This window comes from Dipodomys ordii, unplaced genomic scaffold (assembly GCF_000151885.1).
Source record: "Dipodomys ordii isolate 6190 unplaced genomic scaffold, Dord_2.0 Scaffold130, whole genome shotgun sequence".
Classification (NCBI taxonomy): domain Eukaryota; kingdom Metazoa; phylum Chordata; class Mammalia; order Rodentia; family Heteromyidae; genus Dipodomys; species Dipodomys ordii.
In genome coordinates, this window is record NW_012267346.1 from 3,821,092 (window position 1) to 3,841,556 (window position 20,465).

Below are 20,465 nucleotides of genomic sequence, written 5' to 3' on the forward strand. Positions count from 1 at the left end.
TCCATCTTGTCTCTCAAACCTTTATCTACATTCTAATCCAATAGCCCTAAACACACAGGAGTGTGAAGCATCTCAGTGATATAAATTAACCTACACATTTCAAAAATCTCCACATAGGACCAAATTAGATTCGGCCTTGATATTATTGCTCACTCAACTGAACAAAACTTGCTTAAGTGACAATAACTTTGACAATACAAACACCCACGTTTGCTTTAAAGTCTTTATTATTCTGAATATAAAAGACAGAAGTCCTCTAGGATATAACAGAGTTCTTTATGTGGAAACATTATTTTTTTACAGGTGAAAAAATAAATACCTCTTGGAATAAAGGCTTATATGCTAATATGTGCCATAAAAAAGTAGAGTTTTAATATCTGACAAAATGTCTGTGCAAAGAAACAAATGCATAAACACATTACTGCTACATTAAGGCAATATGAAAAGTATACTCAGAATTCTCAGTAAAGTGACAGTGTAGGTTTCTAGCATTAACGTAGCTAGTATTGCACCCAATAAAGGTCATCTAGGTTTCCCAAATCCTAGAAAACCCACTTGCTGACCAGTTTCCAAAATGCCCAAGTGGGAGTGGAAAAACATATTTAAGAATACTGAAAGAAAAAGAATGAAGCCTCTCTGAAAGATATAGAGGAGGCAACCAAAAGAATACTTAAGCATTTGCTTAAAAACAAAACAAAAAGCACATACACACAAAAGGAGACAGTATCTAGAAACCTGTAAGGCTGTAAAAGGTTTGTTCAAGCAACGCGACCCCCAGGGATGAAGCTGGGGTCAGTGCCTGGGGGAGTGGATTCCCTTGTGTATTGCAGAAGGCTCCATCTCTCAGTGGGCTGAATTTTCCCTTCTTGCAGAAAAGGCTCTCTGTCTTCAGTCTTCAAGAATCCTATCAGCTCAAAAGCCCACGGAGTGCTTGACTATCTCACAGAAATCTTTTTAACCAAATGACTAACCCTTTATAATACAAAGGCATGGGGCAGAGGGTGCAGGACAGAATACAGGAGGAGGAAAGCACCCACGCTGAGCTACCTGCTGTCCCCTGGCCAGGCTGGTTTCAATCTAGCAAAGCTGTTGTAACCTTTTAAGTGTCACAGGCTTGCTTGGTAAAAATCTGTTTATGTTCCAATCATTCTTGAACAAGTCAGAAAAGCAGAAAAGACATTGTAACAATGACTATTCAAGAGAAAAAAAAAAGTCCTGTTAAACGTTTGGCATTCCATGATCATATAAAACAAAAAAGAACCACAACCAGAAACAACAACAAAAATCCCAAGTTCTTAAAATTAATTCTTACAAAATCTGCTGCAGGTAGGAAACTTACCTCGGGATATATTAAGGAGACTTAATATCACTTCCTAAGAGGTACCCCACTTTTTGGCTACTTTGCCACTTAACTGACAAACATTTTACCTATTCCTTCACTTGATCACAAAAAAACCCAAAGTTCAAGGAATGTGTTTATGTCCCAGAACTCTTCCTGGTCCCTGGGAAGGATGGGATGAGGGGGAGGTGGTGTTGGTGTTTTTTTTTTTTTGCTGTGGAGTGGTATATTCTTGTTTTTCTTTACTTTTGAATGCTGCATGGCAGATGGTGTGGGAGTGAGCTTTTCTCCCCAAGTTTGTTCAGAGTGTAATCCGTGGAAGCATGGCATGTCCGGTGTGCACACGGGACCCGTTAGATCAGAGTCAGGTTGAGAAGACTGGTGTGGGTTGGCAGGTAGACATGCTGGACATGCTCAACGGGAGACCGGCAGACTGGACAGGACTGCAAGAGAGGAACCAGCAGCTTTAGTTAGAGTGCATTGACAGACCAGGTCTCAGTGTTCACCCTAGACATCGGCTGCATTGCTTATTCTACTGCTTTCAATAGGTAGAGATCTTTGGTTTATATCAGGTTTGAACACTTACTACATTTTAAAGGGCTTCACCATGAATACTTGAAATTGACTAGGTTTTTTTTGTCAAACTCTAAATAAAACACAGTGAATAAAAAGTTACAGAACACTTCTGTGTTGACTGTGGTCCTGCCACTACTACAGTAGATCATTATGCCACAGGCCAACATGCTGGAGACCCCTCCAGACTGTGGCCCTGGCTCAGCTGACTGATTTGAGCCAGCATTAGCTAGAGGGCAAACACACACACACGATAAGAGTGTTCAACTCTGCTCTTACTCACAGGCAACAGCTACTTTCCTGGGGCCTCTCAGTGAACACGTGTCCTTTGTCAACCATGAAGAGAAATTTGGCACAAGAGTCAGAATACATGGGCAGGAAAAGTCTTGCACAGGCAAGCACGGTTTACACTCAGCATAGATCTGGGAGCTCATTATCCAGCTCCCGAAGTACCATGACATTGGAGCTTCTGATGGACTAGGTGACATTTAGGGCTAATTTTACTCTAACTGTAATGACATTTAACGGATACTTCCAAGAAATGAAATTTAAAAAAATGTTTGTCAAAAGAAAATGTAAGACACAAGAGAGCACAGGAATGCTAAATATGAATTACTTTTATGCACTAATATCAAAATGAGATAAATAATCACCCAGGGGCAGGTAATAAAAACCTTCCCTCTAGGTGCCAGAAAACAAGAGGCAACATGACATGGAAGAGATTGGACTGGATTCTAGCCCTGGGCTCAGCCATTTGTACTTCACCTTATGAAGCAGAACTTGAGAAAAACAAGACTATGACTCAGAGTATCTGTGCCCATGAAAATAGTGTACTAATCCGAAATACTTCCAAAGGACAATGTCCTTTAAGTGAGTAGATACAAAGAACTTCCTGATGGGCAGTGGACATTCTTTGTACATCAGGAAGCCACAGCTGGCACCCAGCAGCATTGGCCAGGGGACACCCCTCACCTGCAGCTGGGCAGCACAGCTTTCACAGCACACAGTGTGGCCACATGGGCAGAAGGTGGAGTTGATCTCTTCCTCACAGCACGCCATGCACAGCATGGCTTCCTTCAGCTTGCGCAGCTTCTCCTGCAGCGCCCGGGTCTGCTGGCAGCTGAGGCCGGCGCAGCTGCTGCAGTTCATGCTGCTGTCCGATGACTTCAGAGGAGAGTTGGGAGGGCTCTGGTCGCTTCTTGAAACGAGGTCCACAACGCCGGCATTGTACAGAGCCCTCCTGGCGTGGTCATAAACCTCCTTCGACGTTCTTCTAATATCAAAGACGTACTTCTTGCCGAGGTTAATGTTTTCATTCAGAAACAGAGATGCCAAGTGGCCCTTCAAGTCACGACTATACTGCATCATGACGGCACTGGTCACTGTGTCACACCTGTAAGGAAAGATCCAGTATCTGCTTTAATTCTAGTTTCAGGGCAGCTCTGAAATTCAGACCTCTTTCAGAGATACTTACTGTTAATAAGAAAGAATGGTGTCAGCAAGCTATATATATATGTGTGTGTGTGTATGTATGTTGAAGACAGGTCTGGCTGTGTACCCTAGGCTGGTCTGGTACCTGAGATCCTCCTGCCTCAAACTCCTGAGTGCTGAGATTACAGGTGTGCATACTATGCCCAGGCTGAGAGTAAGGTCTTTCCATTTTGTGTGTGCCAGATAGCTTATGGACTCCACCTCTGCGTTTCTCAAGGATCTCTAAAGCTCCTTTGATAAAGCAGTGGTAAATATGGAGACAAGAAAGATCTAGCTCCTTTTCCAGGCTGTGAGCTTGTTGTAGAAAGCAACTTGTGGAAGACAAAGGACAATCTTCTTGGAAGTTTTTGGCTTCTCTGTTAAAAATACCTCCAAATTCTCCATTCTTCTCCACAATGTATTTTGGTATAAAATACAAATGTCTATCAATTGCATTCTTTGGCTTTCATTTTCCAAATACTAATAACAACTCAGATTAGAAGCACTCTCTGGAAGGAGAGTATGGGCATTGATTTTAGGAAATCTTAGTTATGTATGCACTAAGGACTTAAGACCAAGCTCTCTCTCCCCAAGGGAAAGTGATCTTTGTTACCTTTCTGCTGGGAAGGGGAAGAGCTGTAGCACAGCAGGCTCAGCCCCTGGGGCTATCCTGGAAGACTGCTGAGGTGTAACTAAAGGCGATAAGAGATAACGAGGAGAACTAGGAGAATGTGAGCACCACTCCAGTACAGGTAACTTTCCACAGGAAAACAGGATTGCATTGATAAGTACTCCTTTGCTATGGAAGAGACAAGATGTTCAAAAGCAGCCAATTTCTCAAAGTCTATCCTTCTATCTCTGACATGGTGATAGAAGAAACCCAGTAGAAATCTGCTGGTCACCTAGAAATCTCAGCTGTGACACTCAGGTCACCAGCACTACATGCCTGTAGAAAGCGTGGGTCTCGGTGATCGCTCGGTACAGCCCACTGGCCGCTCTGGTGCTGATCATTTTAAACAGAAGCACGATGCTGTTCCCAGACTCCTTGGTGACGGTCAAGTACACGTTCTTTCCTGACTGGGTGGCCATCTGTACCACAGGATAAGCTATTCTACAAGACAGGAGAATGGTGAACAAGCTCAGAAGGTGCATCATCACAACATGTTCATTTCTTTGCAGACACCATTCCCCAACTCCTCCATGACTTGGAAGTAAAACCAAACACTTCCTCTGGGGCTATCTTAAATCCCTCCCCACTTGTTAGTCAAGCACACTAAACAGAAGAGAAATGGTGTATGTGTGAGTGAATATTAGTAAAAAAAAAATGAGATTTTGTGTATGTGTGTACGAATACAGAGACTTGAATTCTGAGTCTCATACTCTCATTTTTGTTTTGACATGGATGGCACTCTACCACCTGAGCCACTTCCAGCTTTTTGCTGATTAACTGGAAATAGAAGTCTCACATATTTGTCTGCTTAGGGATGAGTTTAAACTCTGATTGTCAGGTCTCAGCCTCCTGAGTAGCTAGGATTAGATGTGAGCCACCAGTGCCAGGAAGCAACTTAAGGTTGTTTTTTTTTTTTTTTAATTTTTTGTCGGTTGTGGGGCTTGAACTCTGGGCCTGGGCGCTGTCCCTGAGCTCTTCAGCTCAAGGCTAACACTTTACCACTTGAGCCACAGCGCCACTTCTGGTTTTCTGGTGGTTAATTGGAGATAAGAGTTTCACTGACTTTCCTGCTCTGGCTGGCTTTGAACTGTGATCCTCAGATCTCAGCCTCCTGAGTAGTTAGGATTACAGGCATGAGCCACCAGCGCTCCGCCCAATTTAAGAGTTTTAAGAGAAGTGTTTTATAGGTCTGAGCCACCAGCTCACTAAAAATGAGATTTTTATGAAGTGAACATTTATTTGAAAAACACTAATTCTTCCACAGAATTAGTGGCAAATAAAAGAATTTTAATTTTAAAATAATTGACTGGTGATTAAGGCCTAATTGAAGTTAATGTGACTATCAAAATGGAACATTTCATTCCCAAGAGATGTCTGTTTAGTAAATTCCTGGACCTTTTTTCTTTCCTTCTTTTTTTTTTTTTTTTTTTTGCTTTGGTTGATTGTGGGGCTTGAACTTAGGGCCTGGGTGCTGTCCCTGAGCTTTTTCACTCAAAGCTGGAACTTTGCCACCTTGAGACATAGCACCACTTCCAATTTTCTAGTGGTTAATTGAGAATAAGAGTCTTATATACTTTCCTGCCTAGGCTGGCTTTGAACTACAATCCTCAGATCTCAGCCTCCTAAGTAGCTAAGATTATAGGCATGGCCCATTTCCTATTTTCATGATGAGAGTTACAGATGTACACATATGCTCAGGTTTAAGAGTACTTAAGGTATTCTTTAACAAGGATACAGGCTGACTCATTGTAACAATGATATGTACAAGACACTAAGTTGAAAATGAACTTTATAACTTGGTAGGGGGGGAGGAGGGATGAGTTAAGGAGGTGGGGAGGGAAGGGATGGTACTTTATGTACTTAGGAAATGTACTTATTACCTTACTCATGTAATTGTAACCCCTCTCTATAGTATCTATACAACAAAAAAAATATACTTAAAAAAAAAGAATACTTAAGGTTTGGGTTACCTATTAATTGGGCTAAAGTCGTCTTTACAAATTGAGATTCCTTCAGGTCCAACTCCAATGAGGAGTCTCTGCCCTTCGCTGTCCCTCACGGCATGCCACTCGATGCCATAGTTTTCCATTGCTGACACAATCTGCAGGACTTGGTATTCTGCCGAAGCCTGGCTGGTCCCCTCCAACTCCTTATGCTTTGCAATAATGCTGTGGGACACCCAACGAGTAGGAAGTGATAGAGAGATCAATTCATATACTCTTGAAAGATTAATCACTAGTCAATTACAGTGAGACTGTCACATGAATCATAAAACATAGTTTTGCTGTTTCTTTTATTTAGCAAACTTACTATAAAATATTTATAAGACACTGTTCAAGATCTTGACTCTCAAAGATTCAGCAGAGAACCCTTCGGGGAATGCTAGATACTTAGAGATGAAATAATTATGGGAAAAAATTTAAATATAATCATAACAAAAATGTTGGAATTCCAAACACATTCATCTATCTTATGCTTCATAGTCTAGCATAGAAAGGATTGATCAGGTCATTTCCAAGTAAAGAAAATAAAGGAAGGATTTCCTCTGGTGTGATCCTTGACAGTCGTACCTCCTGGTAATTACATCCTTGTGTATGTTCTATTCCTTAAGTGTGAGCATCTAGTTCGCTTCTAATGAAGAAAACATAGTACAAGTCATGAGAAGTGACTCACTGTTGAGGTTAAATTCCCAAAGACTCTGGTTTCCCTCCTGGCTATTGTCTCTTTGTCAGCTGGATCACTCATGCTACCACATCATGGAATAGCCCTGAGGCTAGTGGCAAGGGAGAAGGCCAGCTGACAAACCATAGGAGTCTTCTTAGAAGTAGGGTCCTCCCTCAGTCAGGCTTCCAGAAGAAACTTAATTTCAGCAGTTTGACTGCAGCCTCCTGAGAGGTCTTGAATAGGTAGACTAGCAAAGCCCTGATACTCTCAACCCACATATTCTCAGCCACAGAGGTAATTCCTGTTGTTTGAAGCTGCAGAGTATTTTTTTTTGGGGGGGGGCAGTGACTTGTTATGCTAAAATCAGTAAGAGGCCTGTGTTAAGTCTCTTGATCTAACTCTTGCTGAAATGAAGAAAAAGATGAAGGAGATTTGCATTTTTAAATGTCAGAGATTTAAAAATGTTCTCGTCATATATAGCATTTCATATAAGGACAAATATTTGTATGGACTGTGAGTTTCTCAAAAGATAACAGGACTTTTGAAAACAACTGGTTAAATTGGGTAATTATAATTTATAAATTATCTGTATGTACCAAAAGTTCATTTTATTCCAAAGATTCTTATCAAGTTGATAGTTCTGCACACACACACACACACACACACACACACACACACACACACACTGAGAAGCCTTTAGCAGCCTCACCTGTTCAAGGCAGCATTGGAGAGCTCCTTTGCACACAGCTCCTCATAGTTGTACTTGGCTGTGTTCTGATTGTAGTCTCCAAATTTGGTCTGGGCCAGAAGGGCACTGAGCTCCACTGCCTGCTCTGGAGAACATTGAAGGTGGCCTGCCAAAAGGGACTCCTTGATGTGCAAGAAAAAGATATGCCTGCAAAGCAAGGTGAGAATGAGGTTAGTCAGGGAACTGGGTATCAAACTCAGCCTGCTGGGCTGGGAACGGCTCAGCGGTAGAGAGCTTGCCTAGTACGTAAGCTGGGGTCCATTGCAACAAACCTATTAAAAAACAAATTTGCATAGCAATTTCACAATTGAATACTATCCTTTAAGAAAAGAATTTTAAAAGTGTCTCTCTCTACATATACATATGTATATATATATTTATATATATGCATGTTCTATTTTTGTTCTGCTCATCTTAAACCCTTCAAAGGATCCCTAGTGCCTGTTGAGGAGGGGGGATGGCAGTGTGAAGCCCAGGTACCTCCACCCTCTGGCTCCATCCAGCTCTTCAGCTACACCTCCTGCATGCCATCTAGCCAATGCCCCAGAAAAGGACAAGTCTTCTCCTTAGAAAATCTGGCCTTGCTACTCCCTCTGTCCTGGTGGCCTTTCCTCCCGTCTTCTCCTTTGAGCCTATGTTACATATAAACCCTCTGTTCCTGTATTACAGTATCTGATGCATTATTTCCTCTGCTGGTTCTGTTTAGTTATTGCACATGAGCTGACCTGTAGCTGCTTCTAACATCTGAGAACTCCCAAAAATGTGCATCAAACTCCAGGTAGCTGGAGTTTTCTAGATTCCAACCTTAGTTTCAGCCTGTCCTAATTATGTACAAAGTTACATTCTGTATTTACTAAGAAAGAGTAGCATACTTAGAAACACCTGGGGAAATTCAGACATTATCCAAAATTGCTCAAAATTGTGAAGAGTGTACCTACATACCTCAATACAAAAGGTTGTCTGGGTTAAGATTTATTGGCAGGGAAATGAAGCAAAGTGTTAGTGAGTGAATCTAATTAAAGTATATGCATATATGAACATGTTAAAATGCCCTTGTACAATTAACTGATACTAAAACGTAAAAAAATCCTCAAGAAGAGAAGAAAATAATGCTTCCCAAAAGATAAAAATAAAATTTGTTTCTGGAAAATGTGAAGCTTCAGCCTTCTATTGATGATCTGGAATAGCTTATGACATGTGCTTAAATGCCACAATCTTCCTCCTATTAATAAATGTTAATGCTCCTATTATTAGATAATGCTAAGCGCCCTGCTCAGACCAAGAGTGGTGCTGTGACTCCAGCCCTCAGCACTGCCTTCACTTACACACTGTACCTGGTGACATGTCAGGTAAAGGAAGTGTAAGAAGAAATGCAGAGAAAATGAGTTTATAAACACAAGGAAAGCTCCCTTGAGTGCTGCAAAATGTGAGGCTAACAGACATTCATTTCTTCTTCCTTAGCTAAGACACATTCAAATGCCATCTTTCGTGCCTTCAATAATAAGGAATATTTCAAATCATAATAAAATTATTCAATTCTCCCAAATACTGCAGTTTTTTCCTTATTCAAACCTCTATAGAAATCACAGAATAGCATAAAGAGGATAGCTATGTTTTTTTAAAATTAATCCAAGCCTTAGCTACTCGGTGAAGTATTTCTGTCATTTTGCTAAACTGAGAAAGGAGTCTGGGTGTGTGTGTGGCGGGGAGGGAGTGGGCAAAGAAACTGCCACAAAAATAACGAGTGTTTAAAACAGCTAACTTAGGATACAGGTCTAACATTCTCTTCAAAAAACATGCCTTTAGGCCTAAAGGGTGTATTCAGTTAACTTTATATCTTGGTCCTGTGTCTCTGCTTATGTTTTCAGGATAGGGTAGGATGGGTGAAGTGGTATGTTTTCAGGAAACTAAATTCTGAATCTACACTTCTGTTCAATAAGAAATTATGTGCCAAAAGGGTTTAGGATTACTGCCATAAACCAAGTCTTCTCAATTTAATTACTGTTAACATGTAAAGGTCTCTTTTGACTTTTTCTCCCTAGTATAAAGCTAGAAACAATTTCCTGCTTTACTAAATACTAAGTACAGCCTGCCAAAGTTTCAAAATCAATTCCATTCCTTTCTCCAAACTCTCCATGCCTACTTGTGGAGACACAGCTGCCACACTCAAAAGCAAAGAAGCAGTAATGGAATACAAGCAGGTGTCAGGCGGCTGCAGCAATGTGTGTGGGTCAGAACTGGAAGAATGGCAGTGGTGCTGGGGCTGCTGGTGAGTGGTCCCCTCTACACACAGCAAACAGAGCTGGATACACATGTGAACTTTCCTTCTTACTGTTGACATAAACTTTCCGATGGCCCTTCCTGTGGCTTGCAGTTTCAAGTCTATAATGTCACCAAGTCAACAAGGAACATATCCTGTCAAAATAACTCCAGCCACTAATTGGCTCCTAGGTGTCAGGAGTAGAGAGAGGGAGAAGGAGAAGGTGAAAGAGAGGGGGAGGGAGTGTGGGGGCACAGGGGAGCAGTGACAGCCAAGGTCACCAGCCAGGAAGTTATCAGTGGACTTCATTCCCAGGAGGGACATAGCAGAACTGAGAGAAGTATGCCCCAGAAAGACTCCAATGAGGGCTCCGATTTGGAAGGAGTTTGAAGTTTGCTGCTGTTGTTTTCTCTTCTAACCGTCTGGCCTGTAACCATCTCTCTTCCTGTTGCCCTTACCTTTTTCATTTTTGTGAAATGGGCAAAAGGTTACTAGTAATATTAAAACACGCAGATGTGGTCAAAATGGTGCCTGGAGTGAATTTTTAACTAGAGATCAGAGGTGGATGACCTATCTAGTTCAGTATATAATACATCCTGAAATCACCAACAGAAAGAAAAGCTTTGAAAACAACTGTTTTGTCTTAAGCAAATGTCTCTGAGTATGTCCTACGGATATCAGCTCAAACTATCTTCTAGACATTTATGAGGTTGTATTTTATCCAGTTATTAAGGAAATGAGTATTTTCAATACATAGAACATACTTTGAGGCTCAAGGTAGAATCTTTTATAGCTAACTCATGGCCTGGTATCATGAGTATACATGAACTCATACTTACCATAGCAATATGGAAGACTGAAAACATGAGGTGAATATAGGCTTTAGGTTTTTTTTGTTTTGTTTTGTTTTAGTCAGTCATGGGGCTTGAACTCTGGGCTTGGGCACTGTCCCTGAGCTCTTCGGCTCAAGGCTAGAGGTCTACCACATGAGCCACAGCACCACTTCTGGTTTTCAGATGGTTAACTGGAGAAAAGAGACTCACAGACTTTCCTGGCTTTGAACTGCGATCCTCAGATCTCAGCCTCCTGAGTAGCGAGGATTGTAGGCATGAGCCACTGGCACTTGGCCTTTAACTAACAGAAGAATCACATGTTTAAAACATGTTTTTTGTTTCAAAGGACTTCAAACTTCTTTTTAAATCAAATGAATCACTTTTTATAGTGTTAAGACACGATGTTCAATTACTTACTGTTAAAAGAGTTGTGATGGGAGATCTCACCTTTCAACACTGGCTTCTCTCAGAAAGTTGGCATTCAAACCCACAGCAGAACTTCCCACAAACCCTGGGAATTGCTCATGTGCTCTATGGAGGTTACTCTGGGTTAGCTCCCTCCACTTGGCTTATGAGTGAAGAGCTTCTCATGACACAGTACAGTGACTGTAGCCAGATTCACCATTACACTCAAAACTTAAGTGACTAAGCTAACATCTCTAAAATGGTTAAGTAGTTATTCTCAAAAGCTCTCAATTGCTAATAGCTAAAGTGCCTTTCTCCCTCAAAGGCAGGACTGACCCCTGCTAGAGCCACAGCCTCAGCCCAGGGGAGTAATGCCTGGCCTGTCTCTTCACTCAGTCAGGTCCCACTTTGATGGAGCCTCACACGCCTCCATTCAGTGAGTCACTTCACCACATCAGTTTATTTTAATCCAAACATAGACTGCCAAGTTATATTTTAAAACGATCAAATCAAAACAGAATTGCCATGAGAGGTTTTGCTTTATACCTTAACATTCCCATAAATCAGAAAATCCGTTCAAGATGGAGCTCAGGCCTGCATGCTACAGCTGAAACCATAGGGCTTAGGAACAAAACATGAAACTGTCTTCTTCACTGGGGGGAGGGGAAGAGTGTGCTAACAAAGGTTTCTCAGGACACAGCAAAACCCACCAAGATAGAAAAATTAAGACTTCACACACACACACACACACACACACACACACACATACAAAACCCCTCCTCCTCACCAAAAGGAACCAGGAAAAAAGGGAAACATGGGAGGATATATATTTATAAAACTTATGTCTCACAAAGGACTGGTATCTAGGAGACATAAAGAATGTGTGCAGCTTAGTATTTTTGAACAAGGCAAACAATGAAAATGGGAAAATGACTTGAAAAAAATACCTCACAAAAAGGCCTATGCAAGGCCAGTAAGAACATGAAAAGTGATTATCATTATTAATCATCAGAGAAACACAAATTAAAACCACAGCACCCTACCGCTGTATTATTTCCCAGAAGCCTGGCTGGGATGTGGAGGCCTGGATTTCCCTATGTTCTGTGCAAATATACAACAGTACAATTGCTTTGGGAAAAGTTCTAGCAGTTACTTATAAAACTAAACAATTACCTACTCTTTAAGACCCAGCAATTCTATTCTTGGGCATGTTTTTTTCCCTAAGAGAAATGAAAACACATGTCTAAAAAACCCCCACAACAACTTATACTAGAATGTTCATAGCAGCTTTATTCATGGGAAACAGGTGTTCATCAATAGGCCTATGGATCAACAAACAGTAGTATATTCACACAGAGAAACACTAACTAGTGATGTCAGCTCAGCCAGATTGCTTGTTTACCTAGCATGTGCAAGGCCCTGAGTTCAACCTTCACTCTTCTTCTCCGCTAAAAAGACAATCCATTAATATGTATATATATATATATATATATATATAGGAGAGAGAGATGGGAAACAAATCTCTAATGAACAAAAGATAGACTGACCCAAGAATACCTACCACTGCATGATGTCATCCATATAAAGTTGAGCAGACATAAGTAATCTATGGTAACAAAACAGAACCTGGTAGTCTTGGATTGGGTAGGCAGAGGTTGGCAAGAAGGGTGGGGACTGATACAGAAGGACACAAGGGAACTTTCTGGAATAATAGTATACTGTCCTAAATATTGATTGAGATTTTGTTTAAACAAGCACGTTCATGTGTCAAAACTCATTAAATGGTATGATTAGCACTTATACATTTTTTTTTTTTTGCGGGGGGGGGATCTGGTCGTGGGGCCTGAACTCTGGGCCTGGGCACTGTCCCAGGGCTCTTCAGCTCAAGGCTAGCACTCTACCACTCAAGCCACAGCGCCACTTCCAGCTTTTTTCTTTTTGTTTATGTGGTGCTAAGGAATCAAACCCAGGGCCTGAAGCATGCAAGGCAAGCGCTCTACCACTGAGCCACCTTCCCAGCCCCCTTATACATTTCATTACATGTAAATGTGACAACAAAGAAAAAAACTGAATGCTAACACTGAGTTCTAGTTAGTGATAGACACAGGGAAGTTATTTAGTAGGAAATATACTGACACATGACATTTAACTGCATAAACACGATAGAGAATGATAACTGGGTAAAGGGACAATAAATGGGTAAGTGTGCAACTGAGAAACCCATCATAGCCAAATAACTACCAAGTCAGTTCTCTATATTCAGGTTCTTGGAGATTCTTCTCAAAGCCCCAAATACAAAATTGGAATTGCTGTTAAAATGTGTTCCTTCTTGGGCTCTAGAGCAGTCAGAAGATATGAAGGGTGCCCAGAGGGGAAACTCCCCAACTTCAATAAAGTCATTATAAGCAATACTAGAAGAGCAACACTATCACTTGAAAGCCTAATGTGCTCTTCTAAAAAGTGTGCTTATCTACAGCAGTAGGCGTCTGACAAGGCAGACAGTGCTGGGACTATATGCATATCTCTTTCCTCACAATCTATAGCAGTCAGCAGTGCTACTGATGCATTTCTTCTACAATACAGCGCTGACTCAGCAATTTTCATTAAAAAAATTATCTTAGTTTTATAAAGAGGTCCCAATTTAACATATCCACTTTCTGATCATTTCTTTAGTTGCCTTCAACTCAAGAGTTATCTGCTAAGTCTGGCTGCTGGTATGGAGGAGGACTGAGACCAGGCTGTGGGCAGGTACAAGAAGGAAAAATATATCTAGTGTATTTCCTCCACAGTTGTTGAATCTGACTTTTAAGTACTTGCCTAACAATTAGATTCACTCATCCATCCACTCATTCTGTTTATTTATGTTGGTACCAAGGTTTGCACCAGCTTGGCTGGTGCATTACCACTTGAGTAACCCTTCCAGAAGTTCAGCTTTTCGTTGATTAAAGTCTTGAAGACTTTTCTCTTTGGGCTGGCTTCAAACTGAGATTGTTCAGATCTCAGCTTCCACCTCCTAAGTAGATGAGATTACAGAAGTGAACCACCATTGCCCATCAAGTAGATTTTATGTAACATGCCATTAAAAAAAAGTTTGAATACTTCAGATAAATATATAAATGGTAGAAATTCAAAGACACTGAAGATGTCCAGATGAGAGTTCCCTGGCTATAACAGACACACATGTAGTAACACACTGTACAGTCTTAGCAAAAAAGAACACGTAGTAAACTGGAACTCAAAAATCCAATGAATAATTTATTTGGAAATAACAACACATCTACCTTTTTACTTTTTTACTTTACATTTATCTTTTTACTTTCCCAGAGTCTATTTTGCATTTGAGCATGCAAAGAAAAAAACAAAAAACAAAATCAACCCCTAGTACTGGCATGTGCACACATATGTATGTGCAAACACACAAACTAAACAACAACACAGTGTCATTTCACTCATGGGCCTGCAGTTGGTCTGAAGACCATAAAAGATAACTTCATGACTGACATATTGCTACAAAACTTAATCACCTAGAGTCTTTAAGGGTGTATTATGTAAGGGTATATTACCAACACTGACCAAGTTAAGACATTTCAGATATGACTTACAGGACCTGGCTAGCACCCCTATGATTCAACTTTGAATTAGCTTGAAATGACCATATCATACCTAGCTGGAGTTTGCAGGTGGCATTTGCTCTGTGAGTTGTAAACGATGAAATCTTTCCTAGATTTCTACATACCTATGTGACTTTTATTGGAAGACAGGGGAAAAAACTGAGTTAATCAGTACTCAGAACTATAATCTAGTTAAAGTTAGATAAAATGATACTGTCGTTGAAAAACTGTGGGAACATCGTAAGTAGTTCCAGGGAATGGCAGTTCATTTTAGGTAAGACCTAACAGTCATAATAAATACAGGGTGTGGGAGGCATGGAGGAAGGCAAAGAAATGATTAGAAGAATGCCAAGGACTGAACAAGTTTTATTTTTTATTATTTATTTATTTATTTTTGGTCGGTCATGGGGCTTAAACTCGGTCTGAGCACTATCCCTCAGCTCTTCAGTTCAAGGCTAGCGCTCTACCACTTGAGCCACAGCGCCACTTCCAGTATTCTGGTGGTTTATTGGGGATGAGGGTTTCACGGCTTTTCCTGCTCGGGCTGGCTTTGAACCATGATCCTCAGCTCTCAGCCTCCTGAGTAGCTAGGATTATAGGTGTGAGCCACCAGCACCCAGCCTGTACAAATTTTAATCAGAAAAGAATTACCACAGAGATTCTTTTTCTTTTGAACTTTTCAGTTTATAGCTGCAAACTGGAAAAAAAAAACGATTTCAATTTCTATAGGAAAATGTATATCAATGTCTATGAACCCATTTTTATTTCTAAGTTGTTAATTCGTTGACTCAGTAACTTTTTATGCAATCGGCCATTGCTAGACTGGAGATATCATGCCGAGCAATTTGAATGGAATTTAGATTCAACGGTGACATCACAGAAGTGTGCGGTTAGAAGCTCTTTAATGTTGTAAAGGAGAAAAGAGGCACTGAAAGTCTTGGAAGAGCTTAGTCTCCTGGGTGGGACTAGGGAAGATTTTTGAAAGGGTGGTGTCTGAGCTGTCAGCAAGGCTGAAAGGATGAAATTTAATGCTAAGATTATAGCATTCTCTGAACACAGTTCAGGATTCATGGACTCTTTGTATAAGAGTTGTTTCCTGGGAAGAAGAAAACTTGATGGGACTGGGGAAAGAAGAAATAGATGGGCCCGGAGAAAGGGTAGGTGGAAGCGGGGAGGGGGATGATGGAAAGGTTGACACTGATCAATATGCACAGTACACATAAAAATTATTTGTAGATTAAAAAGAATACACACAACCATTCATAGATAAAAAGAGTAAATTAAAAATAGGAAAAAAGTTCAAAATATAGGTGAATCTTAAATAAACAGACTCTTTAGCATAGACCACAGAGCTCTAGCAAACTGTAGCCAAGTCAAGAGAAACATAGGCCTACCTAGCAGCGGATGGTATAATTACCACTGAAGATGAACCATATATCCACTCTCTCAGGCCTGCTTTTGAAAATGTTAGCAAGACTCAGGGATGGCTGTGAATAACTGGACTCCTAAGATGGTGATATTTCACCTCTACTTCTGGAATACATGGATTTGCTTCACTTTACATATCAGCATGGCAAACATCCTCCAGAAGTGCCTTCTGGAGGTCTCCACTCAAGAGCAAAACTAACAATTGGGGTTTAGGGCAACCAAATCTAAAAATCAGACCAAATCAGAGACCAGATGAACCCCACTTAACAATGTAAGCTGATGTTCAATATATTTTCACTGTCTGCAGAGACATATACATAGGAAAAATCATATGGAGACAAAGCAGAAACAAAGAAGTAAGGAAAGCTAGTGCTAGACCTTGAACTGTCAGTATGCAGGGCTAGGCACAGGCTAAAAAGCAGGGATGGTTGGGAGTTGGTGGCACAGCTACACCTAGAATACAGGGCTCCTGCCTGGATTTCAGGGCTCTCCAAAAGTAAGTAGGCCTTCCTTCTGGCCATTCTCAGTGACTTCCCTAATCTAATGTGACTAGGATGTTAACTGATCCCTCATTAGCCTAGCTCTACTGTAAGCAGGATCCTTAATGGTACACAGAAGACAAGTCTGCCCAGACATTTCAGTATATTTTTTTGTCAATCCTGGGGACTGAATTCTGGGCCTCAGCACTGTCCCTCTACCACTTGAGCCACAACACCACTTCCAGTTTTTTCTGCTAATGTGGTGCTGAGGAATTGAACCCAGGGCCTCATGCGTGCAAGGCAAGCACTCTACCACTGAGCCACCTTCCCAGCCCTTCAGTCTTGTTTAATAGCTGTCCAGGTACATGCACTAAATGCACCCTCATGATTAGACTAAGCAAAAAACAAAAAAGCACCTCCTCTAACTAGATTATCAAAGATGCACTGACTCGCTACATATAAACAGATTTATTGTCTATTCACAGCATGTATTATAAACATTATATAATAATGGAACATCAAAAAGTTTACTAACAAGCTTTATTGTACTAACACATTAAAGCAAAAAAAGTGTTTTTGTGCCATGATATCATGCATATAAAAACAATGTTAAGTGTAAACTGTACCAAACACAACTTATGTTATCTTAATTAAAAGGTACAGACTCTAATTACAATTTGCACTATCAAGATATTATGGCAATACAAGGTAGCTCACACCTAGAGACAAAGAGGACTATAGTTCAAGACCAACCCAGGTACAGTGAAACTTGCATCTCTACAAGCAAGTTGGCTTGGGATGGTAGTTCAGACCTGTAATCCCAGTTATAGGGAAGTGTGGGTTGGAGGATTGAGGTATAAGACAGGCGCAGGACAAAAAGTATAAGACCTTATCTGAAAAATAAAGCAAAAAGGACTGGATATATGGCTCAAATGGTAGAGCACTTACTTAGAAAGCACCAATCCCTGAGTTCAAACCTCAGTACCACCAATAGCACAAGCAATAAAAATACATCAAGCAGAAATGCTGTATTGATCTTAGATGGCATTTTCTTAAAATTGTGTTTTACGACCAACCTCACAAGTAAAATTCACCAACAGGATAAAAGTATTCCAGAGGTTTAGGCCACACTAACTTTTCAATAAGATTTCAAAATGGAATTAAAAACACTTAGTTGAAACTAGGCAGGTATAGTTTTGAATGCTATGAATATCAAGAGTGAAAGTCAATTAAATCAATAAACAAAAAACCAAAATGGGAAATATGATTAAAGTTTTAATTCATAAAATGCCACTTCCTTACATGAATAAAATGGAACTGATAATTATTGTCCTAATTACAGAAGAGCAGAGGTAAACATCATGCTGTAGTTGATTATAAAGTATGAATGCACTGGTGGTACGAATGTATGATGCCATTACCACTTCCATCATTAAGATTAAGTACTTGTCCTTCCAAGTTTCTGCAGATTTAACAAATGAACTATGTCATCCAGATTGGGCTGCATCTAGAAATTCTGAACTAAATTATAATATGACTACACAGTGAAAAGCCGAATATTGTGTGACTCTTTTTTCCTTTTACTTGAATGCAAGTTATGACAGTGGAGTGCAAAGAAGAAGCTATTACAAATCAGCTTTAAGGGGAAAAAAATTAAAAAAGCTTACTACGATTAATAAAGACAGCTGAAACATCCCTAAGTATGATATTACTTGAATTATTTTGCATATTTCCAAGATGTCAATTTCCTTCATAAAGTAAACATTTTCCTCAACCTTTAAAGTCCACAGCAAGGCAAATGTACATCTAAAAATACATTTCTATCTGTTCCTTGGTAAACAGACATGTTAAAAGCTCTTACAGAATACTGCTCACTGGTCATTATCCAAAACTTTCAGAATCACATTTTTATATATATGGCACACTTCCAAGCCAAAGGATTATGAGAAACATCAGTGCTTAGATCCTAAGTTTGCTCTGTTTGTAAAAAGTAATTTTCTTTTTTTTTTCATCTTTGACATGCCACTGTGAGATTTAAGTCTTTGCATTTCAGCAATAAACACTGCTAAATTGTGTTTGTCCTTAAGAAATGTATTATAAACTGCCTAGGAGGAGGAGGACACATTTTTTTGTTTGTTTGTAAAAGACGACCAAATGCTTCAGGTGTCTACCACTGCTGGTGTTCTGTTTTAACAATGGAGAGAAAAATATCTAAAAGTCAACTATCATGTGTAATAATATGTCTGTGGGGTGAAGTTGAGTTGCAGTGGCCTTTAAAGAATCCTTTTACCAAACTTAAAAAACATTTTAAAATTCTGCAGGAAGCCTGACAGAGCTCTGGACTACACATTGTAATCTGACACTAGGCAGAAGAAGTTGACCAAGTTTAAGTAACCCAAGAGGAACTGTTTCCTGCATTCGGTTAAAACAGTCTCCAGTGACCTGTAGTAACACTGCTCAGGCGAGGTTACTATCGGGCATTGGATGCTACCATCAGAAAGCAGTTTCTGGTTTTCTTTCTTTCTTTCTTCCTTTTTTTTTTGTAAAAAATTCCAGCCCTGCTCTCCCACTAAGTTTGTAAAGACAAGAAAAACCAAAAGTACAGTGGGAAAACACACCCAGGCCAATTATGTAGCTCCTTCAACAAATGATCTGTGCTATGAAAAGCAGATTTGAGTTTTGAGGGAACTTCCTATGCATGAGCGCGCACTGACTTGAGGACATCTTTCCGAGTATGCCATGTCCCTAGTACATGGAATCAAAGGTGTATTTGACATTGATTTTGTTTTTGGCCTCACTTTACCTCGTCTGCTCCTGTAAGATGAGATGAGGCTCCACAAAGAACTTGACTCTCAGTTTAAGCCGGTAAGGTGCCAACCCATCCATCTGCTGGGAGATCCGGTTTCTCAGATTCAGCCATAAACTTTCACCCTTGCTACCCGTAAACTGCAGTCCAAAATAATCGACTTCTATGATTCCCAATCTCCGGCACACCTAAAACAAAAAGGAAGGCCCACGGGGGTGAGCAAATAGTCCAGGCAGTCACAGCAAACAAACCAAGGGCTCCAGCTGAGCCTACTTTTCATAAAGTTCCCATGGGTGTTAAAATTCCCGCTGGAAAGTGGGAAAAGAAAGTTCTAAGGTTCTAGGGATGCTAAAACCTCTCTCTAGTCCGAGGGGCTGGTCTTCCTTGAATATCCAGGACAAAGAAACACACACACACACACACACACACACACACACACACACATACACACACACGCTAAGGATGGGTAAATCTAACAGGGCATTTTCCTCCTCGTGCAATCTCTGGGATTCCCTGTACCAGCACCATCTGCACAGCTGATCTGGCAGCTTGTTTATCTGGACATTTTTTTTTAACCACCTGCATTCCCAACGCCGGCGCGCAGAGAGAGAGGGTACACGCCACAAGTGTGGGCTCTGCTCTGCGAAGCAGGCTCTTCTTTCTCTCCCAGCCTCTCAGGTGCGGGGGACCTGACGGCACCGCGTATCACTGCCATCCATCACATCTGCAGCCGCCTGCCGTCATCAGCCACGCCACATCAACTAGCCACGACCTGTTTGCAGCCCTTCTTCACCCCCCACCCCAACCCACCTAAGAAAACGCATGCTTAAAAGCCCCCAAACGGCATCAGAAGGGCCCAGACTGACGACGACGAGACCCTCGTCGGCCCCCTGAAGAAATCAGCCCAGAGAAGCAGTTGGCCATCAGGGGCCCAGCGGCTGTGCCAACCAGCTTCGCCACCCGACACCGCCTCGTGCCACCCCATCTTGGGACAGGGGTGACGCTGCCAGGACTCGTGGAGACCCCCCCCTCAAGGTGCTGCACACACACACCTGCGGCAGGTGTGCTGCGCAGCCTTCCCGGGGAAAGTGCCAGGTGAGGGGGGGGACACAACGCGGTGACTTCTTGAGTGTACCTGCGGCCCCTCCCCACCCGCACCCGCTCCCCGCGCCGGGGGAC

General features: G+C 41.1%; 1 protein-coding gene across 2 annotated transcripts in view; it reads right to left on the bottom strand.

The window, feature by feature from the left end:
- Positions 1-209: 209 nt before the first annotated feature.
- Positions 210-20,465, bottom strand: part of Mylip (myosin regulatory light chain interacting protein) — a 20,759-nt gene continuing 503 nt past the window's right edge. The window contains exons 2-7 of one of the 2 annotated variants that reach the window (XM_013030444.1): positions 19,284-19,474; positions 7,426-7,611; positions 6,023-6,220; positions 4,329-4,493; positions 2,885-3,305; positions 210-1,782 (exon numbers count right to left, since the gene is read on the bottom strand). In XM_013030444.1, coding sequence (XP_012885898.1) covers positions 1,693-1,782; positions 2,885-3,305; positions 4,329-4,493; positions 6,023-6,220; positions 7,426-7,611; positions 19,284-19,474 — 1,251 coding nt within the window. In that variant the 3' untranslated portion in view covers positions 210-1,692. The remainder of the gene's footprint in view (positions 1,783-2,884; positions 3,306-4,328; positions 4,494-6,022; positions 6,221-7,425; positions 7,612-19,283; positions 19,475-20,465) is intronic. The other variant, XM_013030445.1, reaches the window with a different exon arrangement.